Consider the following 25,410-nt stretch of genomic DNA (forward strand, 5'->3'; position numbering starts at 1 on the left):
TTTGGGTGTGAGAGTGATTTGAAAATTGGTTTTCTTAATGAGTATCTGTTGTTTTTCGATTAAAAAATAGTTGGATCCTCTGTTAAAGGGAGAGTTGGGTGGAAGAGTTGTAACTCTGGGCCAAGCCTGTAATCCCAGCACTTTAGGAGGCCGAAGCGGGCAGATTACCTGAGGTCAGGGTTTGAGTCCCACCTGTCCAACATGGTGAAACCCCGTGTCTACTAAAAATACAAAAATTAGCCAGGTGTGGTGGTGCACACCTGTAGTCCCAGCTGCTCGGAAGGCTGAAGTAGGAGAATCGCTTGAACCCGGGAGGCGGAGGTTGCAGTGAGCCAAGATCGCACCAGTGCACTCCAGCCTGGGAGACAGAGCAAGACTCCTTCTCAAAAAAAAAAAAAAAAGAGTTGCAACTATGTTAGTGTCCTAACAAGATGGGCTTTGGGGAAGCAGAGTATTAATAGATTCCATCAAGCTGTGCATGTACAGCTGCCTTACACCAGGAAGACATAGAGAGTGTGTTAATAAGACTGATCAACTGGGCAAAGGGAAGCCCCATCATGACCTATACCTAATATCTGTAGGAAAGGAAAGAAACAGGCAAAAGCCTCTTGCTGTCAATTGCCTTCTAGAAATGTAACTCATCCTGGAGGACTTAGCACCACTAGCAAATATTTTGGTAAGCCTGAAATAAGTGCCTGGATACTCTGGTCTTTGGAAAGGTTAAAAAAGCCATGTCTCTGCATGGAAAACCACATGATGACTATTCCTATCTTCCCTCTTCCCTGAATTTCTAGGTGCATATCTTCTGGCTCAGGCCTGTGTTTCCTCCTGTCCCCAAGGCACATGGCCTTCCATAAGGAGCGGGAGCTGCGAGAACTGTACGGAGGCCTGTGCCATCTGCTCTGGAGCCGATCTTTGCAAAAAATGCCAGATGCAGCCAGGCCACCCTCTCTTCCTCCATGAAGGCAGGTGCTACTCCAAGTGCCCGGAGTAAGTTTCCTTTTTAATTTTACTTCCTGCTTGTAATCACTCTCCTATGGTACTTTGGGAGCAATTCTTTCTTATTCACCAAAAAACTCTTCTCCGCTCTATGAGCGCCCACATAAATGTCCTCTGTTGACTGACATGGGTGTGGGCCACAGCAGCCAAAATTTACATGAGGCCAGATGCCCACTTCTCCTTTGTGACTATTTTATGTATATATTTTTACTTTTATGAAAAATATGTTCAGGGGCTCGGCGTGGTGGCTCACACCTGTAATCCCAGCACTTCGGGAGGCTAAGGCAGAAGGATTGCTAGGAATTTGAGACCAGCCTAGGCAACATAGCAAGACTCCACCTACAAAATATTTAAAAATTAGCCAGTGGGTGCTGTAGTCCCAGCTACTTGGGAGGCTGAGGCGGGAGGATTCCTTGAGCCCAGGAGATTGCAGTGAGCTGTGATTGCGCCACTGTACTCCAGCCTGGATGACAAAGCAGGACCCTGTCTTTTTTATAAAAAAAAAAAGTTATTTTCCCACCTTATATTAATGATCAACTGATGTCATGTTTTTTTTTCCTCCATTACAAAAGTAAGGCTGTGATGTGAACCTCTTCTAAAGGTTTAAATAGGTGAGGCATGAATTATAGATAATAAATAACACCTGGTTAGTTATTTATTGATTCCTCCTGGTTTCCTTGGTCCCCTGGTTTGTAGTTGCTTTACTCTTCCTACCAATAGTCCCACCTCCAGAATTTACCTAGGAAGAAAGTGAGGAATAGCAAATGCAAGAGTACAGCAAGAAACTTTCAGCAATAAGCAACAGAAATGCCAAGTAAAATGACTGAGACATAACAGGGTTTATTATCTCACAGAACAAAAATGTTGCAAGTCCAGTATCGGTCACTTGAGCGGCCAACAAGGTCATCACAAAGTCTGGTTTTTCTGTTTTGCTCTTGTACCTTCCTTAGCTCATCCTCTCTGACTGGCACCGCTGCTGAGCCCACATTATGTGCCTCAGCTCCAGACACGGTCACCCCATGCAGCCACTAAAGGGCCAGGAAAGGGGATGTTTCCCCTTGTTTATCCTTTTCTTGAAGAAAAGAAAATTTCCTCAGACTTTTATTCTAATCTCAGTCGCAAGAATGCATCACTGATACCTCCCTAAATCAATCCCTGGCAAAAAGAATGGAAATATAGGAGTGGTTTAGGCTGAACAAGATTCACGCCTGAACATCCAAGCAACTCAGGACTCTGACAGCCAGGAAGAATGGAGAGAGGGAGGCAGGAAATAAATGTGTGGAAGTAACTGACAGTGTCTACTTTAAGGAGTTAGAATTTTCATTTGCCCTGTTATTAAAAGAATTTGATACAACAACGCCTATTTCCTGGCTGGGCGTGGTGGCTCACGCCTGTAACCACAGCATTTTGGGAGGCCAAGCGGGAGTATCACCTGAAGTCAGGAGTTCAAGACCAGGCTAACCAACATGGAGAAACTCCGTCTCTACTAAAAATACAAAATTAGCCGGGAATGGTGTCATATGCCTGTAATCCCAGCTACTCAGGAGGCTGAAGCAGGAGACTCGTTTGAACTCGGGATGTGGAGGTTGTGGTGAGCTGAGATCATGCCATTATATTCCAGCCTGGGCAACAAGAGCGAAACTCCATCTCAAAAAAAAAAAAAAAAAGCAAAAAAGCAAAACTGGCACCTATTTCCTAGTGACCTATTTGTTTTCATTACTGAGATAGACTCTATAGAGTATAAATATAAGTTATGAGTATAAATATAGAGTATAAATATAAGGTATTTACCCTCAAAAAGCATCCAATCTAGTGTAGAAAGCCAAGCATATTCGGCTCAACAACACAGATTTAGCAGCAACTAGGTGTAAAAATTGATACTGATACAATATCAATATATTGTATTGTATATGTGTAGCTCAGTGGAGTCTATTCTTCTACCAACAATTGATATTGATATTGATATTGATGTTGATATTGACATTGATATGGAAAGCTAAGTTAAGACCAACTCCAGGAAGTCCAAGTCTGCAAAACGCTTACAATCCACTAAGGGAAGTTTACATCAGTCAACGTCATACTTCTCAGGGCCTTAATATACAAAGGGCTAAGAGATTCCAAGAGAAAATAAAACATTTTAAATCACTATTTTTTGAATGCTTGCAATGTCCAGGTATTGTGCTAAGGGCTTTAAATGTTTGATCCCATTAATTCTCACAAGAATTCTCTTATCCACTTACTATTATTTTCCCTCATTTGACCGATGAGGAAAAGAATAGCAGGCTCAACTTTACACATCAAATACATGGTGTGGCCAGAATTTGAACCCAAACCTCTCTGGCATTGAAGTCCATGTGCTTAACTATCACTCAGTGCTGCCTTCTTGTACAATTGAGTATTTTTTAAATCACAACTTTATTGAGATGTAATTCACATACCATACAATTCACCCCTAAAAGTGTATAATTCACGGTTTTTAGTATATTCCCAGAGTTATGCAATCATTACCACAATCAATTTCAGAACATTGTCATCAACCTAGAAAGAAACCCTATACGCTTTTAGCTGTTATTCCTACTTTTTTCATTTCCCCCAGCCCTAAGCAACCACTAGTCTACTTTCTGTCCCTATAGATTTTCTATTCTTGGACATTTCCTATAAATGGGATTACATAAAATGTGGTCTTTGAGCCAAGCATGGTGGCCATGGTGCACACCTCTAGTCCCAGCTATCAGGAGCCCAAGGCTGGAGAATTGCTTGAGCCCAGGAGTTCAAGGTCAGCCTGAGCAACATAGCAAGACCCTGTCTCTGAAAACAAAAACAAAACATACAAAATGAAAAAGACAAAACATGTTTTTTTGTGACAGACTTTTTGACTTAGCATAATGTTTTCCAACTTCATCCCCAGCTGGGTATTTGAGAAAAGGCTTGATGGTCACTAGCTCTTGAAGGATTTTGTCAAGCAGAGAGTGGACAAAGGGTAGCAAACGGTCAGAGTAAGAGAACCCAGGTGAGAAGGCAGGTTTGGAAACTCCCAGTCCTCCTCCCCTATCAACCGAGCTCCACGCCAGCAAACTCAGCCAAGTGTTACAATAAAGCAAAGGTGAAAGAGATTTGCTTACCAGAGTCAGTCATTGCTTCCTCAGTGGTAGGATTGAACTGGTTGTCATTATTATTGCCTTATTTATTTAATCATTACCTTTTTCAACTCTCTCTTGGATTCTTTGAGTGTTCCAGGAATTGACAACGCATTAAAACAAGGAAGAAAGAGATGCATTTTGCTTTACTCCAGTTAGCTGACCACTCAATGTTTTTTACCTCCGAGTCTGGGTAGAACCATTTTCATGGAGCAGTGGGATACTACGCAGACATGCAGCAGTCAAGGTAGTCTGTATTTCTTGAGCAGTAGGAAAGCTACCAGCATGGCCTAGGAATATTGCAGACTACAGAATTGCAAGCATATGCCCTCCTGTTATGCGTAGGGTGATCTGATTATAGTGGAATCCCTCATCTTTGTGTTTACACACACACACAAAAGAAAGCTAACAACAGAAGACACAGAGTCTGAGGAACACATAATATCCAGTTTATCTTGGGAAGCTTTATTGCTGTTTCTGAGAAATCACCCTTTTGGGTGTGACCCATCCTAGAACAGCAATAAGATTTATAACAGGAACATAACCTGCAATGACACAGCATCCAGATATTCAGAGTTATTTATAAGTTAGCATTTAGTGGCCCCTGCTTTTTCAAATATAGTATATGTTCATGATAAAAAAAGTGGTTTTTTTTTTTTTTTGGAGACTGAGTCTTGCCCTGTTGCCCAGGCTGGAGTGCAATGGCGCGATCTCAGCTCACTGCAATCTCTGCCTCCCAGGTTCAAGCAATCATCCTGCCTCAGCCTCCTGAGTAGCTGGGATTACAGGCGCATGCCACCGCACCTGGCTTTATTTTTTTTTCTATCTTTTGTAGAGATAGGGTTTCACCATGTTGGCCAGGCTGGTCTCGAACTCCTGACCTCATGATCCGCCCGCCATGGCCTCCCAAAGTGCTGGGATTACAGGCATGAGCCACAGCGCCAGGCCAAAAATAGGTTTTAACAGTAACATTTATCTTTTTTTTTTTTTTTTTTGAGATGGAGTTTCACTCTTGTTGCCCAGGCAATGGCGCCATCTCAGCTCACTGCAACCTCCACCTCCCAGGTTCAAGCAATTCTCCTGCCTCAGCCTCCCAAGTAGCTGGGATTACATGCATCCGTCACCATGCCCAGCTAATTTTTTGTATTTTTAGTAGAGATGGGGTTTCACCACGTTGGCCAGGCTGGTCTTGAACTCCTGACCTCAGGTGATCCACCCACCCTGGCCTTTCAAAGTGCTGGGATTACAGGTGTGAGCCACCGTGCCAGTAACATATATCATTACGGTAGTTGTTTAAAAAGCAACAGAAAAGTTAAGGTGGACTCACATTCACCAAACATGAACAGATTTGAAGCTCTGTTGAAGAAAAACAGCCTTCCTTTAAGTGCTGCTGGTCACTGTCTTGGTGTCTGTGAAATGGAGGTGAAGGCCCAGGACCACACAGCTTTCACAGGACATGGATTTATCTGAGCTGAAAGACTTCAACATAAAGTACTTTGAATTTAACGATTTAGTACATGCAACCATTTCTTTTCAAAAGAAATATTCGTCTTCTTAAATAAAATAATTGTGAAATAAAGCACTAAGAAAAACAGTTTTATAAATGCAGAGAGAGGAAAGGAGAACCAACTCCCAGGCAGATCTGTGTGGAGAAGACTACTTTTTTTTTTTTCTTTTTTTTTTTTGAGACAGAGTCTTGCTCTGGAATGCAGTGGTGCAATCTCAGCTCACTGCAATTTCTGCCTCCCAGGTTCAAGCGATTCTCCTGCCTCAGCCTCCTGAGTAGCTGGGATTACAGTCACCCACCATCAAGCTCGACTAATTTTTGTATTTTTGTAAAGACAGCATTTCGCCATGTTGGCCAAGCTGGTCTTGAATTCCTGACCTCAGGTGATCTGCCCATCTGGGCCTCCCAAAGTGCTAGGATTACAGGCATGAGCCACTTCAAGGGTTTTTTTTTCTTTCTTTTTGCTTGAATCCATTTCTTTCATTTCAGCATCTCATCCAACATCCACTGACCCTCTTCTGAGAGGGATCTGAAAAAGATTTATTCGTGTTGCATCTTTTTAGCTCTGTATTAGCATTCATCATCTTCAGTGTCCAGAAACTATTCTCTGCAGGTCTTGGCCAGGCCTAGCATTGAGATTCCCTGGAAGTGGGCCTGATATTACAAAGCTCCCCTCCTTTAAACACAGAGTGGATAACTGTGGCAAGCCAGTTCCCACCTTAAGCTTACAAGATGTGGCTGGCCCCACTCTGAGTCATCCCAGTACCAACTCTCAGGTGTGGCAAGAGAGGCCCATCATGAATAACAAAGACACCCCTAACTCTTAGGAAATTCAAAAGGTTTTGAGGTTAGCTGAAGAGAAAGACCAGACCTCTCTTTGGGTGAGGTCAGATTCTTTACTATGCATACAGGAACAATGAATCCATCAAATTTTCATTCGATTAGAAGATGTGATTGGTAAGGTGCACCTGTAATCCCAGCACTTTGGGATGCCATGGTGGCGCACTGCTTGAGGCCAGGAGTTTGAGACCAGCTTGGGTAACATAGTAAGACCCCCATCTCTACAAAAAAAAAAAAAAAAAAAGATAAAAATTTAAAAATTAGCCCAGTGTGGCGGCACACACCTGTAGTCCTAGCTACTCAGGAGGCCAAAGTGGGAGGATCACTTGAGCCCAGCAAGTCGAGGCTGCAGTGAGCCATGATTGCACCACTGCACTCTAGCCTGGGCAACAGAGCCAGACCTTGTCTCACCAAAAAAAAAAAAAAAAAAAAAAAAAAGTGATCTATTTAAGAATGCACTAAATTTCCTTAATTTCAAATTTCTCAAATCTGATCAAACTGCTGGTGGGCATATAACACATTGCCATCCACTGTCTTGTTCAATTCATTTTTAAGAGATAGACTTTGTTTGAGCAAAGTAGCTGAGTCTTTCTCCTTCAAGCGTTCTCTGTCATGGTCAAAAAAAAGCTAAGGGTACTACTGTGTGAGGAAGCCCGATCTTAGCTTTTATCTGGACACTATTTCTTTCTCTCTCTTCTACCTAGACTGCTTTCTTCTCCAATTTTTCTTACCCGAAACTATATCAGAAATATGACTTTTTGGCTGGGCACAGTGGCTCACACATGTAACTGGGAGGCCAAGGCAGGCAGATCACTTGAGGTCAGGAGTTCGAGACCAGCCTGGCCAACATGGTAAAACCCCATCTTTACTAAAAAATACAAAAATTAGCCAGGCATGGTGGTGCATGCCTGTAGTCCCAGCTACTCAGGAGGCTGAGGCAGGAGAATCACTTCAACCCGGGAGGTGGAGGTTGCAGTGAGTTGAGATCACTGCACTTCAGCCTGGGTGACAGAGCAAGACCCTGTCTCAGACAAAACAAAACAAAGAAATGTGACTTCTGTTCACCCCTGCCCTATTTCTTCCTGGAACACTCAATATATTTTTGTTTACTGAATGCATACAGTAAAGAAATAACTGAAAGAATGATTAAACATGTGAGCACTGATTAATTAAAACACCAAGTAAAAATGCTGGGTAGGAGCGGATCCCTTCCTGGCTTGTGATTTAAAGAGGTCTCTGGTAGACTGGGTTATTTGTTGCAGTTCTTTGCCACTCCTTGTATTCTTGCCCACTGCCTGCAACTTTGCACCAACTCCACTAGAGGCAAAATGGACTTCCTTGTCCCTTGACTTTGGCTGGGTTATGTGACTTGTTTTGGCCAATGACATGTTAGCAGAAGAAAGGTGGAGGCATAAAATGTGCCCGATTGAATTTGCCCTTCTACGCGTTTGTCATGGCTGTGAGAAGAATGTCCCCTGGTAGTCCCGGTAGCCAGGGAAAATAGAGGAATGTGAAGGCATGGACCCAGTGTGTAGCCTGGAGTCAAGCCTGCCAAGCCCAGCCTAGATCTGCTTCCCCACACACGAGTGAAAGTAAATGATTGTTGTTTTAAGCCACTGAGTTTTGGGTTGGGATGGTTTGTGACACAGCAGTATTATGGCACTAACTCACTAATGCATCATGATAGAAAGCAATTGGAATAGGTACCTATGACATCAGAAGTCCATTTTCTCTAAGCTGGCTTATGGTTCTTCCTCTTCTGCAAGTTCCAGCTCTTCCCTTCAGCTTTTCCCACCAAAGAAACCTCATCTAAGTTCATGTCTTTTGCAGGGACATGGATGAAGCTGGAAACCTTCATTCTCAGCAAACTAACACAGGAACAGAAAATCAAACACTGCATGTTCTCACTCATAAGTGGGAGTTGAACAATGAGAACACATGGACACAGGGAGGGGAACATCACACACCAGGGCCTGTCGGGGGTGGGGGGGCAACGGGAGGGAGAGCATTAGAAGAAATACCTAATGTAGATAGATGACGAGTTGGGTCAGCAAACCACCATGGCACATGTATATCTATGTAACAAACCTGCACATTCTGCACATGTACTGCAGAATTTAAAGTATTAAAAAAAAGGAAAAAAGAAAAAAAAGAAACCTCATCTATTCATCCCTCATCTCCCAAATATATGTGAGAGGATTGGGGTTTTATATTTTACCGTGTTCCCCCACCAGTGAGTGATTTCTACAATGGGATAGTTTAATCACTGGGGTTCTACATACACAGACATAAGATTCCGCCTGGAAGAAGGTGATTTGCACAAACACGCTGGTACTCAAAATATGTTTAGTGCTGTGTGCAAATGTTCATATGTATGCATTTGAAAAAAGTCATCAGAGGTTGGTTGACAGCATCCAGTGGTTCCAATCTTACAGGGCATTAACCCTTTTGAGTCTTTTGGAAATTTTTTTTGTTTATTAAATGTTTTTAAAATTTATTAATTGAATAAAAAATATTTTCCACTTTAAAGTTAGGCTCTAACAAAAAGAAAGAAAAAATAATAAAACTTAGGGGGTCATATAGGGAAAAGAGAAGATGACTAAACTATACACAAATTAACAACAATTGTTCTCAAACCAGTCAAATTCACAAGAATATGAACCCCAAATATCTGAGGCAGGTCTCAGTCAATTTAGGAAGTTTATTTTGCCACAGTTGAGGACACATGCCCATGACAGCCTCAGGAGGTCCTGATGACATATGCCCAAGGTGGTCAGGGCACAGCTTAGTTTTATACTTTTTAGGGAGACATGAGACATCAATCAATATATGTAAGATGTACATTGTAGGCCGGGCGCGGTGGCTCACGCCTGTAATCCCAGCACTTTAGGAGGCCAAGGTGGGCGGATCACGAGGTCAAGAGATCGAGACCATTGTGAGCGGAGGATTACCTAGGTGCCGAGGCAAGAGACTGAAGGCACAAACTGTTTCAGTATAATAAAGAAAATAGTTAGAATAAGAATAGTCATAATACAAATTAGATATAGAGATGATCATGGACAATTATCAATCATTATTATAAACATTATTAATCATTAGCTTTTAATATTACTCTTTGTTGCATTACTAATATAACCCAGGAATAACCAGCGGGTATAGGGTCAGGTGCTGAAGGGACATTGTGAGAAGTGACCTAGAAGGCAAGAGGTGAGCCCTCTGTCACGCCCGCATAAGGGCCACTTGAGGGCTCCTTGGTCAAGCGGTGACGCCAGTGTCTGAGAAGGCACCCATTACTTAGCAGACTGCAAAAGGGAGTCTCCTTTCCCTGGGGGAGTCATGGAACACTCTGCTCCACCAGCTTCTTATGGGAGGCTGGATATTATCCAGACCTGCCCGCAGTCATCCGGAGGCCTAAACCCCTCCCTGTGGTGCTGTGCTTCGGTGGTCACGCTCCTTGTCCACTTTCATGCTCCTCCTGCACTCCTGGTTCCTCTTTGAACTTCATAGTAGATAGTGGTAGAAGAAATAGTGAAAGTCTTAAAATCTTTGATCTTTCTTATAAGTGCAGAGAGGAAAACGCTGACGTACACTGCCTTCTCTCTCTGCTTCGGCTACCTAAAAGGGAAGGGCCCCCTATCCTGTAATCATGTGACTTGCTTCACCTTGTCAATCACTTAGAAGGTTCACCCTCCTTACCCTGCCCACTTGTCTTGTATGCAATAAATATCGGCATGCCCAGCCATTCGGGGCCACTACTGGTCTCCACATCTTGATGGTAGTGGTCCCCCGAGCCCAGCTGTTTTCTCTTTATCTCTGTCTTGTGTCTTAATTTATTACAATCTCTCGTCTCCACACACGGGGAGAACACCTGCTAAGCCCCGTAGGCTGGACCCTAAAGACCATCCTGGCTAACACGGTGAAACCCTGTATCTACTAAAAAAATACACAATTAGCCAGGCATGGTGGCACGCACCTCTAGTCCCAGCTACTCAGGAGGCTGAGGCAGGAGAATTGCTTGAACCTGGGAGGCAGAGGTTGTGGTGAGCCAAGATCGTGCCATGCACTCCAGCCTGGGTGACGGAGCAAGACTCTGTCTCAAAAAAAAAAAAAAAAAAAGTACATTGTAGCTTCTTTTTTTTTTTGAGACAGAATCTCGCTCTGTTATCTAAGCTGGAGTGATGTGGCACAATCGCAGCTCACCTCAACCTCTGCCTTCCTGGTTCAAGCAATTCTCCTGTCTCAGCCTCCCGAGTAGCTGGGACTACAGACGCAAGCCATCACACCCGGCTAATTTTTGTATTTTTAGTAGAGACTGGGTTTTGCCATGTTGGCCAAGCCGGTCTCAAACTCCCGATCTCAGGTGATCCACCCACCTCAGCCTCCCAAAGTGCTGGGATTACAGGCATGAGCCACCCTACTCAACCCATTGTAGCTTTTTAAAATCTTAGTAACTATCTGGTTTTTGTTTTTGTTTTTTAAGGCAGACTCTCGCTCTGTCACCAGGTTGGAGTGCAGTGGCATAATCTCGGCTCACTGCAGCCTCCGCCTCCCGGGTTCAAGTGATTCTCCTGTCTCAGCCTCCTGAGTAGCTGAGACTATAGGCGTGCACCACCACGCCCAGCTAATTTTTGTATTTTTTAGTAGAAACAGTGTTTCACCATGTTGGCCAGAATGGTCTCGATCTCCTGATTTCATGACCTGCCCACCTCGGCCTCCCAAAGTGCTGGGATTACAAGCGTGAGCCACCACACCCTGCCAGTAGCTATCTTTTTAAGGAATAGCGTGGGAGGCAGGTTTACCCTAAGCAGTTCCCAGCTTGATTTTTCCCTTTGGCTTAGTAATATTGGGGTCCCAAGATTTATTTTCCTTTCACAAGAATAATGCCTGTCCTTTTCCTTCCGTTTTTCTGCATGTTCTTTTCACTTCCTCATAAATCCCATGGATGCCTCTCAGCTGACAACAGCAGCAGCCCTTTTGTTTTTAGCCCTAATTCCTTTTCACCAGGAATGAATCACTTCTCCAGCAGGTCAGCTTCTCCAGTTGCGCTCTGTCTTCCTTCCACAGGGGCTCTTATGCAGAAGACGGCATATGTGAACTCTGTAGCTCTCCTTGCAGAACATGTGAAGGAAACGCCACCAGCTGCCATTCTTGTGAAGGAGGCCTCGTCCTGCACCACGGAGTGTGCCAGGAAAACTGCCCCGAGAGGCACGTGGCCGTGGAGGGGGTATGCAAGCATTGCCCAGAGATGTGTCAGGACTGCATCCATGAGAAAACATGCAAAGGTACCTAGGAGCTTCCCACAGGAGAGCAAGGCTCTGCTGAGCCACCAGGTGGGGGCCGATTATTTGAGGGTGGATGGCAAAGAGCTGTGGGAACCAGTCTTCCTACCATTCCTGAAAGGTATGTCTCTGTGCCTGTCATCAGAGAAACTGAGGGTGAGATACACCCTTTTCATTATGGATGCTGCAAGCTAAGACAAGCAAGAGCCCCTTTATGCATGATTTCTTACACACACCCCCATATGTACACACACAGCAGATGTGCAAGCGCTATCCTAGGTGCTAGAGGTACAGAGAAGAACCCAATGTTCTCATATTTTTTTTTTCCTTGAGATGGAGTTTCACTCTTGTTGCCCAGGCTGGAGTGCAATGGCGCAATCTCAGCTCACTGCAAACTCTGCCTCCCATGTTTAAGCGATTCTCCTGCCTCAGCCTCCAGAGTAGCTGGGATTACAGGCATGCGCCACCACGCCCAGCTAATTTTAACATTTTTAGTAGAGACGAGGTTTCTCCATGTTGGTCAGGCTGGTCTCAAACTCCTGACCTCAGGTGATCCACCGTCCTCAGCCTCCCAAAGTGCTGGGATTACAAGCGTGAGGCACCACGCCCAGCTGTTCCCATCTTTTGGAACACAAAATCTTACAGACTGATAGTAAGCCACAAAACACAGAGGTAGCTAGAAAAAACTGCAGCTGTTAAACAGGATAAGAAAGAAAAGTTCGGGCAACTATGACTGAGATGACCACTCTGGCTGTGAACAAGTTTTGTTGTTTTTTTCCCTCAGGAATTATCTCCCCCAAAAAGCTGTTCAATTTTCTCTCCAGAATAAGACAGACTCAGTTAACTGGTGCTGTCCTATCCAAAGTATTCTTTTGGTGTGACCTCAAGTGTTTCCCAGGATTCCCCCCAAAGTAAGAAAATGAACATAAATAAAATAAACCCGCAATGTATTCTTCACACTGATCAAACCTTTATTCATTGTTGTACCTGATCAATGAATGAAAAGTTAACTAATCCAACCATTCCTAAACTGCTTTCTGTATTGAACACAGTGTGAGGTTCTCAATACAATTTTTAAAATCTGTTAATGCTCTTCGGGTTTTTCAAACAATACCGCCAGCCTCTCAGCCATCCCTGTCTTTTGCAGCATTGCAAATTTTTGCACCTCCAAAGGGCAGATCATTTCAGTGTGTAAGTCCAGCACCATCTAATATGGTCACCATGTGTGGCCTCCTTGTCCCAAGGCAGGGCTTGTTAGACATCAAGTCTATGCCCTGGCAGGGTGGGGAAAGGGCAAGTATACTCTCAGGTCAAATCAACCAAAGTGCTGAGGGAGGAGCTAGCCCACTGCAGACAATGAATTCCTTTTTCCTATCCCCCAGCGATAACTTGCTGCTTCCTCCTTTTCCCAGAGTGCATGCCTGAGTTCTTCCTGCACGATGATATGTGCCACCAGTCCTGTCCCCGTGGCTTCTATGCAGACTCACGCCACTGTGTCCCCTGCCATAAAGACTGTCTGGAGTGCAGTGGCCCCAAAGCCGACGACTGCGAGCTCTGTCTTGAGAGTTCCTGGGTCCTGTATGATGGACTGTGCTTGGAGGAGTGTCCAGCAGGAACCTATTATGAAAAGGAGATTAAGGAGTGCAGAGGTAAAGACTTCTGGGATTCAAAATAGGCTCCGGGGTTTGCACAGTTCCAGCCCCAGCCCCAGCGCCAGAGCTGTCATCTCAATCTTTTTTTTGTTTTGTTTTGTTTTTGTTTTGGGACAAGGTCTCCCTCTGTTGCCCAGGCTCAAGTTCAGTAGCACGAACATGGCTCACTGAAACCTCCGCCTCCTGGGCTCAAGTTATCCTCCCACCTCAGCCTCCAGAGTTGCTGGGAACATAGAGATGAGGTCTCAGAATGTTGCCTAGGCTGGTGTTGAACTCCTGGCTTCAAGCAATCCTCTGCCTTGGGCTCCCAAAGTGCTAGGATTACAGTCGTGAGTCACCATGACCAGTCCGTCTCATCCTTTACCATCTCACTCAAGGAGGCATATTTTGAACCGGTTGTAAATAATTTTTAAATGAATCGCTCATAAGCTTTGTACAGGTAACTTTTATTAGTGACAAATCACGTGGACCTTCCTCACAACAGTGGCTATGAACAGCTGGTCAAAAGAAGTTATCATATAAAGATTTACAGCAGAGAGGAGGAGCCTTCAAAAGCTACCTGAGACTTTTCTTGAAATGTTAAGCCATTAAAAGTTTATAATACAAGCAAATTGTGCCACCATAAGGGACTTTCTTGGTGCCTCTTGTCTCCCTTCATGGGTGATTTTTTTTTTTTTTTTTTTTTTTTTTTTTTTGAGACAGAGTCTCACTCTGTTGGCTAGAGTGCGGTGGCACGATCTTGGCTTACTACAACCTCCGCCTCCTGGGTCCAAGCAATTTGCCTGCCTCAGGCTCCTGAGTAACTGGGACTACAGGTGTGTGCCACCACGCCCGGCTAATTTTTCTATTTTTAGTAGAGACAGGGTTTCACCATGTTGACCAGGCTGGTCTTGAACTCCTGACCTCAAGTGATCCACCTGCCTCGCCCTTCCAAAGTGCTGGGATAACAAGCGTGAGCCACGGCGCTCGGTCCATGTTTTGTTGTTGTTGTTCTTGAGATGGAGTCTCACTCTGTTGCCCAGGTTGGAGTGCAGTGGCATGATCTCAGCTCATCGCAGCCTCCACCTCCCGGGTTCAAGTGGTTCTCCTGCCTCAGCCTCCTGAGTAGCTGGGATTATAGGTGGCTGCCACTACACCTAGCTAATTTTTGTATTTTTAGTAGAGACAGGGTTTCACCATGTTGGCCAGGCTGGTCCCAAATGCCTGATCTCAAGTGATCCGCCCACACCGGCCTCCCAAAGTGCTGGGATTACAGGCGTGAGCCACCGCGCCCAGCCTCCCTTCATGGTTTGCTCCCTGGAAGCTCCCCACCTTCCTCTTCGTATCCTTCAATTCCTGCTCCAAGGTCCCCATTTCCACTCCCACTCAGTCCCTGCATGTTCAAGAAAGGATCTGCTATTATTTATACCTCCTGTTGTTTTAACTTGGCATGAATCATTTGCCTCTTATTCATTATCAAGGAACAGAAAAATAAAAAAAGTTATGCACTCTAGAATTCTCTAGAAAGTGAGAGAAATGTTGTGGGGCAGGGGGCTTTTCTAGAGCCCAGGATTCACTCCGATGAGGCAGCCTGAGGTCCTTCACCCCCACATGTCGCCCCCAAGCAAACACGACGAGATAGCTGTCCAGAGGCAATTCCCCTAACAACCGTGAGATCCTGAGAGTGACCTTCCACTGAGAAACCCTGGGACACCCACACCCTAGGACGTACTGAGGGGAAGGTTTTTAGTAGGACATGAAGATGTGTCTCAGTCCTGAAGGCTTTCTGCTCCAGCCTTGTGCTGTGGATATGCCTTTTTGTGTGTTTTATATAAAGCACTATTTAGTGTTAATGTCCTACCTGCCCATATGTGAAAAAGCGTGGATGTCAAGGCTGTGTCCGCATGCAGAAGAGGCGGGCGTTCGTGTGGGAGGCAGGCTGTGGAGTTGGGAATGGCTTCTGGGAGGTGAGAGACTCAGCCGCAGGCCTCCAGCGCCATCTTGCCTCTGCGAGGGCAGGAACTGAGGTTCAACTTCTGGCCTTTCTCTGGTGTTGAATAATGAAAGTAATTTACCATACAGAGAGCTTTACAGGTCTCAGAGTACGTTTTCTTAATTTATCTGATTTAATTATCTCCTTGAGATAGGCCCCTGGTTGCCCATTAGAATCACCTGGGCAGCTCTTAAAACCACAGATGCCTGCACCCAACATTCTAATTCCTTCTCCCACCACCAGTAATTCTGATGCTTAGTGTGGGTTGAGAGCCATTGAGGTAAATGGCAATTTTCTCCATTTTTCTGAGAAGGAAACAGATGCTTTGAGAAGTTAAGCACCTGCTCAATGTGACCCCACTAGTGAGGACAGAGTTGGAAACTCACTTCAGGTGTCTCCCTACAATGACATTGCACTTTCTTTCTTTCTTTCTTTCTTTTTTTTTTTTTTGAGGCGGAGTTTCGCTCTAGTTGCCCCCAGGCTGGAGTGCAATGGCGCGATCTTGACTCACCGCAACCTCCGCCTCCCTGATTCAAGCGATTCTCCTGGTTCAGCTTCCCGAGTGACTGGGATTACAGGCATGTGCCACCACACCCAGCTAATTTTGTATTTTTAGTAGAGACGGGGTTTCTCCATATTGGTCAGGGTGGTCTCGAACTCCTGACCTTAGGTGATCTGCCTGTCTCAGCCTCCCAAAGTGCTGGGATTATGGGCGTGAGCCACCGTGCCTGGCCGCCATTGCACTTTCTACCAGACCAAAGGGAGGGGAAGGAATGTGGTATTGGAAGAAACAGTGAAAACCTGACTTTCCAGAGAGATAATACAAATAACCTGATCTGAAAATTAAGATTTGGGGAAGTGTAGAGAAGCATTTAGAATGGAGCAATCTCAGCCGGACATGGTGGCTCACATCTGTAATCTCAACAACACTTTGGGAGGCCAAGGCAGGAGGATCACTTGAGTCCAGGAATTTGAGACCAGCCTGGGCAACATAGAAAGACCCTATTTCTAAAACAAAAATAATAATACAAAAATTAGCCAGATGTGGCGGTGTGTGCCTGTAGTCCCAGCTACTCAAGAGGCTGAGATGGGGGGGATCACTTTAGCCTGGGAGGTCAATGTTTCAGTGAGCCATGATGACATCACTGCACTCTAGCCTGGGTGACAGAGCAAGAACCTATAGCAAAAAAAAAAAAAAAAAAAAAAAAAAAAAAAAAAAAATCTGTAAGCAGGACCTTCTCTAAGAAACACAAGGACTTTGGATCCATTCCAATCACCCAGATTATCCTGTAATAGATAGTACAGACACCTCTAAAAGTCCCACACCTTTCCTGAGGCACTGGGGCAGAAGCAGCAAGGCAGTTGCTAAGGTCCTGGGCTCAACTCCTGATACTACTTAGCGTAAGTGACTTAGCATCTCCAGCCTCAATTTCCTGATTTAGATAAAATGAGAGGATAATATAAACAACAATAATACCATGCATGTATCCACCCAGGGAATGCTTACAGGGGGGCCTGCTATGTGCTGTGTGCTCTTTCAGGTCTGGGGAACAGCAAGGAGTGAGACAGAGTCCCTGCCTTCATGGAGCTCACATTCTATTAGGGAAGACAGGTACTAACGACCATAAGCCAAGAGCAAAAATAAGGTAGGGGGCAGGACAGGAAGACAGGCAGGATGGAGATAAAACTTGAGAGATGTCTTAGATTTCATTGAGAAAGGGAGGAAGCAAACCATGCATGCCTCTGGGAGAAGAGAATTGCAGGCAGAGAGAATGGCAACTACTAAATCCCAGAGATGGTCGGCCTGGTGCAGTGGCTCATGCCTGTAATCCCAGCCCTTTGGGAAGCCAAGGCAGGAAAATCACTTGAGGCCAGGAGTTCAGGACCAGCCTGGGCAGCAAAGTGAAGGCCCATCTCTTTTTTTTTTTTTTTTTTTTTTTTCCTGAGACAGGGTATCACTCTGTCACCCAGGCTGGAGTGCAGTGGTGTGATCACAGCTCACTGCAGCCTTGACCTCCTGGGCTCAGGAGATCCTTCCACCTTAGCCTCCTGAGTAGCTGGGACTATAGGCACCCACCACCATGCCCAGCTAATTTTTGTGTTTTTTCTAGAGACAGTGTTTTGCCATGTTGCTCAGGCTGGTCTCGAACTCCTGGGCTCAAGCAATCCACCCACCTTGGCCTCCCAAAGTGCTAGGATTACAGGTGTAAGCCGCTGCACCCAGCCCCCGTCTCTAGTTAAATACAGAAAATGAAAACCTAGAGGCGGAAGAGAATTGTTATTTTCTTTTTTAACAAATACGTATCGATTCCTATTACATGCCAGGCCCTCTCATAGGCACCATGTATTGAAAAATACATGCAAAAGGGACTTTTATTTGTCGACAGACAATTAAATACATTCCAACAATTGCTGTATTTGTGATAAGCTCAAGGTACTCCGGAGGTGAGTGGAGGACCATAACAGTAGGTGTTGTGACGGTGGAAAATTCAGTGCCATTACCGAATGGCTTGTTATTATTTTGTTGCAGTTTGGGTAATTATAGTGAGCCTTACTAATATTTCTGAGGTGGCTGTTGCAGGAAAGCACTCTCTGGATACAACAGAGAAAATAAAACAATAATTTTCTCTCATTTTGCAAAAGAATGGTCCACCCCAGAGCTCAAGGGCTGTACTCAACTCATGGCCCCATACCCTTGGCCCAGAGCTCTGGAAATCTCCAGAAGAAATGTGAAAGGAATGTGAAGACCCTTTTCCAGGGGAAGCCTTTCCCACGAGGGCCACCCTGGCCCTCGCTCACTCTGTCTGCTGCCCCTCCATGCCCACAGATTGCCACAAGTCCTGCTTGACCTGCTCATTGTCTGGGACCTGCACCTCATGTCAGAAAGGCCTGATCATGAACCCTCGTGGGAGCTGCATGGCCAACGAGAAATGCGCCCCCTCCGAGTACTGGGATGAGGATGCTCCCGGGTGCAAGCCCTGCCATGCTAAGTGCTTCCACTGCATGGGGCCGGCGGAGGACCAGTGTCAAACATGCCCCAGGAACAGCCTTCTTCTCAGTGAGTTACTTCTCCGAGGAGAGCTTTGTGTTTCCTTCCCTCTGGGAAACTGCCTTGTCCAGTAGATAGGCTTCTTTCTTTTTGATTTTTTGCTTTGTGTTTGGGAAATGTTCAAACCTGCAGAAAAGATGCAAGAGTAAGAACTGTAGAAAGAACAGCACACGGATGTGCTTCACCCAGTTCGCAAATTACTCATCTTCTACCCCATTTGCTTTATCATTTGTTTGTGGGCTCTCTCCCCCCTTCTCACTCGTTCTCTCTCTGTCTATCGCTCTCTTTCTCTCTTTCTCTCAATGTATACACGTACATCATTCCCAATATATATTTTTCGAGGCCATTTGAAGGCGTACATCATGGCCCCTTTCCCATAAATATTTTAGTGCCTATTTCCTCAGATTAGTGATATTTTCTTACATAACCGCAAGATAGTTATCAACTCTAATAAATTGTACATTCATACAATACTTTAATATACTATCCATATTAAAATTTTCTCAGTGCCCCTTTAGGATTCAGGCTAGAGTCAGTTGTTTCATTTAGCTTCCATGTCCCTTTTTTGTTTGTTTGTTTGTTGGGAAGGAGTCTCACTCAGGCTCAGAGTGGAGTACAGTGGTATGATCTCGGCTCACTGCAATCTCTGACTCCTGGGTTCAAGCAATTGTCATGCCTCAGTCTCCTGAGTAGCTGGGATTACAGGTGGGCACCATCGCGCCCGGCTAATTTTTTTTTTTTTTTTGTATTTTTGGTAGAGATGGGGTTTCACCATGTTGACCAGGCTGGTCTTGAACTCCTGGCCTCAAGCAGTCTGCCCTCCTCAGCCTCCCAAAGTGCTGGGATTACAGGTGTGAGCCACTGCGCCCAGCCACTTTTTTGTTTGTTTGTTTTTTGTTTTAAGAGACAAGTTGGCCAGGCGCAGTACCCAGGCTGTTGGAGTGCAGTGGCATGATCATGGCTCACTGCAGCCTTGAACTCCCGGGCTCAAGAGATCCTCCTGCCTCAGCCTCCCAAGTAGATGGGATGGGATTACAGGCATGAACCACCATACCTGGTCCTTCCATGTCATGTCCAGCCATTTTTTTTTTTCTTTTTAGAGACAAGGGTCTCACTGTGTTCCCCAGGCTGGTCTTGAATTCCTGGGCTCTAGCTATTCTCCTGCCTCAGTCTCCGAAAGTGCTGGGATTACAGGCATGAACCACTATGCCAGGCCCTTCCATGTCCCTTTAGCCTCCTTTAATATGAAATGTTTCCACAGACTTTCTTTTTCTTTTACAATATCAATGCTTTAGAAAAATACAGTCTTGGCCGGGCACAGTGGCTCACACCTATAATCCCAGCACTTTGGGAGGCCCAGGCAGGCAGATCATGAGGTCAGGAGTTCAACACCAGCCTGACCAACATGATGAAATCCCATCTCTACTAAAAATATAAAAATTAGCCAGGTGTGGTGGTGGGCACCTGTAGTCCCAGCTACTCAGGAGGCTGAGGCAGGAGAATCGCTTGAACCCGGGAGGCAGAGGTTGCAGTGATCTGAGATCGTGCCACTACACTCCAGCCTAGGCAACAGAGCAAGACTCCATCTCAGAAAAAAAAGAAAAGAAAAGAAAAATACAGTCTTCATTTTTCCTTTTGGGTGAGTGTGAAGTTGCCCATGATCAGTTGCAGAGTGTGCATGCTTGGCCAGCATACTTCAGAAGTGATGTTGTATCCTCCGAGAGTCACACCTGGAGGAACGTGATCTCCACATGCCTCTCCTCAGTGATATTAACGTTGATCACCTGGCCGAGATGTTCAGTTTCTCTACTACATAATTACTATTTATTCCCTTGTAACTAATAAGTAGCTTGTGGGGTTACACTTTAAGAACATGTGGATATTCAGCTCCTCGTCAAAATTTCCCCTCAATTTAGCATGGTTGATTAAGAAATCCCTCTTGAGCAAAATGTGGCACAGGTCAAGGTTGGCCATGTCCCACAGATCAGATTTGAAGGTTATTGCTAATATGAAACAATGTCCTCAGGTTCCCAGGGATACTGTGACTAGGCTTAAAACAAGCATGGGAGAAAGAAAATGAAACAAAATTTAACTAAAAAAGAAGTCATAGGAGACAGAAGAGAGAGATGAATATGGTGAAGACCAGGAAGTAGGAGCACTTTTCTCCCCCCACCAGGAGAGTAGACCTGAGAAGCGTGAAACTCCAAATAGACACATGTGGTTGGCTGGGTGCGGTGGCTCACGCCTGTAATCCCAGCACTTTGGGAGGTTGAGGCAGGAGGATTGCTTGAGCCCAGGAGTTCAAGGCCAGTCTAGGCAACGTAGTGAGACTTCATCTCTACAAAAAATGGAAAAAAATAAAAATTTTAAATTTTAAAATTTTAAACATTAAAAAAAGAAAAATGTTTTAAAGACATGTGTGGCAAGCTTTTCCTCTTCATATTGAGCAAGGACACCATCCCCCTGCTAAGACACAGGGAGACCTATTCTCAATACCATTCCTAATCACTTCACAATAGAAAACACTCAAAGAGACCAGTCTTCTCTATCCATCTACCTTAGCTCCTGGTCCACATATCTCTGTGACTCTCCTTCCCAGCAGTTGCTACTTCATAAAAGCATTTCCTCCAGCCACGTCTCCCATGTAATCCCACCCCGTGGGACCTTCTTTTCTTTCCAATCTAGAGTGCCACCAATAATCATCTCAGATGCCTTCATACAGAGGAGAAGACACCTTGCCTCCACAAAGTGGTCTTCCCCTCATCCGAGGCTGCAGATTACACTAGAGTTGAGGCTTCAGTGCTGGTGTAGGACACAGAGCTGTAATCCCCCTGGGGAATGGGTGCAGATTTGCTCAGCCTGGTCTCCTCACATTCCCTCTACCGTGTCCCACACCACCACACCACCAGAGTCAGGCTGTTTATAAATTAGATACTTTTTTTGGTTGTTGTGGTAGACTGAATAATGGCCCCCTGAAGATGTCACATCCTGATCCCTAGATCCTGTAAATGTATTACTCTACTTGGTAAAGGACTTCGGGGCTGTGATTTAATTAAGGATCTTGGCATAGAGAGATTATCCTGCATTATCCACGTAGACCCAATGCCATCACAAGGGTCTGATAAGAGAGATGCTGGGGGTGGGCCAGGCACGGTGGCTCACGCCTGTAATCCCAGCACTTTGGGAGGCTGAGGCAGGCAGCTCACAAGGTCAGGAGATCGAGACCATCCTGGCTAAAATGGTGAAAACTCGTCTCTACTAAAAATACAAAAAATTAGCCGGGCGTGGTGGTGGGCACCTGTAGTCCCAGCTACTCGGGAGGCTGAGGCAGGAGAATGGCGTGAATCCGAGAGGCGGAGCTTGCAGTGAGCCGAGATCGCACCACTGCACTCCAGCCTGGGCAACACAGTGAGACTCTGTCTCAAAAAAAAAAAAAAAAAAGAGAGATGCTGGGGGATCAGTCAGTAATAGAAGGTGATGTGATCAGAAGCAGAGGGACAGAGAGAAGCTACTGCACTGTTGCCTTTGAAGACAGAGGAAGGGGCCATGAGCCAAGGCATGCAGGTGGACTCTAACAAGTGGAAAAGGAAAGGAAACAGATTCCCTCCTAGAGCCTCTAAAAGGAACAGAGCCTTGTGGATCTATTTTGGACTTCTGACCTCCAGAACAGTAAGATAATAAATTGTTGTTTCAAGGCCCCAAGTTGGGGATACTTCGTAAGAACAGCAATAAGAGACTAATACAGCGGTGTTTTTCCTTCAAGAAGCTGGGGCTTCCCCCTAGTTAACCAGATACATGAGCTGGACAATGAGCCATTGCCAACATCCACAGTCACTGGACTGTAGTTTCTGTTCTACCCACCACAGCTAATCCACTGAGAGATTTGGGTAGGACACAGATGAGATTTGGATCTCTGATGAGATGAGATGGGATCACTGATGAGATTTGGGTGGGACACAGAGCCAAACCGTATCACTGACTTCTGTTTTCCTTGTATTCCTCACGGCCTTAGGGCAATTCTGTTTCTTGGACACTAATCTTAGTTCCCAAATATATCCATCAGCTCACAGGATCGTCCCATTCCTCCTGCAGCCCTCTCCTCCCTCCTGCCATGGTGCACAGGAGGGAAAATACAGGGGAGACTTGTGTCATGCTTGATGTCCAAATAGATATTTTTTCTCCCATGACAGACACAACCTGTGTGAAGGACTGCCCAGAGGGCTATTATGCCGATGAGGACAGCCACCGGTGTGCCCACTGCCACAGTTCTTGCCGGACATGTGAAGGGAGACACAGCAGGCAGTGCCACTCCTGCCGACCGGGCTGGTTCCAGCTAGGAAAAGAGTGCCTGCTCCAGTGCAGGGAAGGGTAAGTGCTCAATACATTTTCCCCCATGTAATTCCACAGCCACACCAGATATCAACCCATTTTACAAATGAGGAAACTAAGATTCAGAACACTTATAAAACCAGGTTGAAGTCTCAGTGCTAGTGAGGAGCAAAGATGAACCAATTCACAATAACAGAAGAGAAACAGGAGAGGCAGAGTGACCCAGTGAGTTAATACAAAGGGTCAGATTGTCAAGCCAGACTCACCTGAGCAATTGATCTTCCTCAGCAACAGTCCTTACTGATAATTCAAAGCATATTGGCAGCTGGGCGCTGTGGCTCATGCCTGTAATCCCAACTACGTGGGAGGTTGAGGCTGGAGGATCACTTAAGGCAGGAGTTTGAACCAGTATGGGCAACATAGTGAGACCCCATCTGTAAAATATTAAAATAAGATTAGCTGGGCATAGTGCCATGAGGCTATATTCCCAGCTTCTATGGAAGCTGAGTCAGGGGATGATCACTTGAACCCGGGAGTTGGAGGCTGCAGTAAGCTATGATTGCACCACTGCACTCCAGCCTCAGTGACAGAGCAAGACCTTGTTTCTAAAAATTAAAACAATTTGGCAAAGGGTCTCAGCAATCACAAGGCAGAAGCAAAGCATCCTTTCCTTAGAGAAGCCCAAGACCATTAATGGAGGTTCTTTTTCTTCAGCTTCAGGACTTGTTCTGATTCAGATTTAAAATTCAGGGTCTCACCTTCTCCCAACCTGCTTATGTGAGGAGAGCAGTGAGTGTGGAACATTGATTTACAAAGGAAATAGTTCCATTAACATCTCCATTTATTCCCCATTAATTCCCCAACCTGTCATGTCCCCTATAAATCCACAAATTACAGGTTTTGTTATCATAAACAACCTAGACACACACACTTGATGTATCCTTCTAAAAGCATTTCACGGATAAAGACTCAATTATTTTTCTGCTAGGAAGAACTGTTAGTGTTATCAGAAGGTCTGATTGCCAGCATATCCTTTTCTCCCCCCGGGCATTCCCAGTAAAGAGTAAAAGATTGATGATAGGCCTGTTGCTGACTCTTTCTACCCAATCAATAACCTAGAGCACTGGGAGTTTCCAGACCCAAATCAAGGGCTGTAACCTTAGACCTTCCTCAAATGCTTTCACCCAAATTGACACATCTCTTCAGTCCTATAGCAGTTACTGCTTGTTTCATTCATTTTAGTGCTATATGCTGCCTTGCATTTTGATTTATATCATTCGTTCACTTATTTTTTTAACACATTTCATGATGAGTACTTTGTATGTATAAACAAGATGAGTAAAAGAAAGAATGTGTTTGTTTTCACGCGGCTGACAAAGACATACCCAAAGACTGGGCAATTTACCAACTAAAGAGGTTTAATTCGACTTACAGTTCCATGTGGTTGGGGAGGCCTCACAATCATGGCGGAAGGCAAGTAGGAGCAAGTCACATCTTATGTGGATAGCGGCAGGCAAAGAGAGAGAATGAGAGCCAGGCAAAATGGGTTTCTCCTTATCAAACCATCAGACCTCGTAAGACTTATTCACTACCGCAAGAACAGCATGGGGGAAACCACCTCTACAATCCAACCATCTCCCACAGGGTCCCTCCCACAACACATGGGAATTATGGGAGTACAATTCAAGATGAGATTTGGGTGGGACACAGAGCCAAACCATGTCACTGACTTTAAGAGTTTATTCTTATTTTTATACGCCTCTTCCCAAGAAAATTATAAACGCATGGAAGAAAAACACCTCTTATGTCTTACATTCGCTTCTACAACACTCGGCACAGAGCCACACATTAGCAGCTCTTGAAAAACACCAGCCAGGCCGGGCAGGGTGGCTCATGCCTATAATCCCAGCATTTTGGGAGGCCGAGGTGGGTGGATCATGAGGTTAGGAGTTCGAGACCAGCCTGGCCAACAGGGTGAAACCCCGTCTCTACTAAAAATACAAAAACAACTAGCCAGGCATGGTGGCGCATGCCTGTCATCCCAGCTACTTGGGAGGCTGAGGCAGGAGAATTGCTTGAACCCAGGAGGCTGAGGTTGCAGTGAGCCAAGATCACACCACTGCACTCCAGCCTGGGTGACAGAGCAAGACTGTGTCTCAGAAAAAAAGAAAAACACCAGCCATATAGATCAAGGAAGAAAGGGCCCTGCCAGACAAGAACAGAGATGGATGGCCAGACGTGGTGGCTCATGCCTGTAATTCCAGCACTTTCAGAGGCTGAGGTGGGCAGATCACTTGAGGCCAGGAGTTCAAGACCAGCCTTGCCAACATGGTGAGACCCTGTCTCTACTAACCATATAAAAATTAGCAGGATGTGTTGGCAGGCACCTGTGATCCCAGCTACTCGAGAATCTGAGGCATAAGAATTGCTTGAACCTGGGAGGTGAAGGTTTCAGTGAGCCAAGATCGCACCACTGCACTCCAGCCTGGGCAACAGAACAAGACTCTGTCAAAAAACAAACAAAACAAAACAGGGATAAAGCTACCTGGCTTAGCCCTTCTGCATCACCCTAGTAAGTGTCTGAAAAGATCTGGATCCCATCTTCCTCAAATCAAGTCAGTAAATACTCTCAAGCACAAAAAGGGT

General features: G+C 45.3%; 1 protein-coding gene across 2 annotated transcripts in view; it reads left to right on the top strand.

Annotated features, from left to right (window-relative positions):
* The window catches only part of PCSK5 (proprotein convertase subtilisin/kexin type 5), a 468,314-nt gene that overhangs the window by 418,201 nt on the left and 24,703 nt on the right, over nucleotides 1–25,410 (top strand). For both annotated transcript variants that reach the window (XM_054502928.2, XM_054502929.2), the window contains 5 exons: nucleotides 795–990; nucleotides 11,548–11,765; nucleotides 13,175–13,411; nucleotides 18,214–18,444; nucleotides 22,626–22,803. In XM_054502928.2, coding sequence (XP_054358903.1) covers nucleotides 795–990; nucleotides 11,548–11,765; nucleotides 13,175–13,411; nucleotides 18,214–18,444; nucleotides 22,626–22,803 — 1,060 coding nt within the window. The remainder of the gene's footprint in view (nucleotides 1–794; nucleotides 991–11,547; nucleotides 11,766–13,174; nucleotides 13,412–18,213; nucleotides 18,445–22,625; nucleotides 22,804–25,410) is intronic.

The sequence above is a fragment of the Pongo pygmaeus genome, chromosome 13 (assembly GCF_028885625.2).
Source record: "Pongo pygmaeus isolate AG05252 chromosome 13, NHGRI_mPonPyg2-v2.0_pri, whole genome shotgun sequence".
Taxonomy (NCBI): Eukaryota; Metazoa; Chordata; class Mammalia; order Primates; family Hominidae; genus Pongo; species Pongo pygmaeus.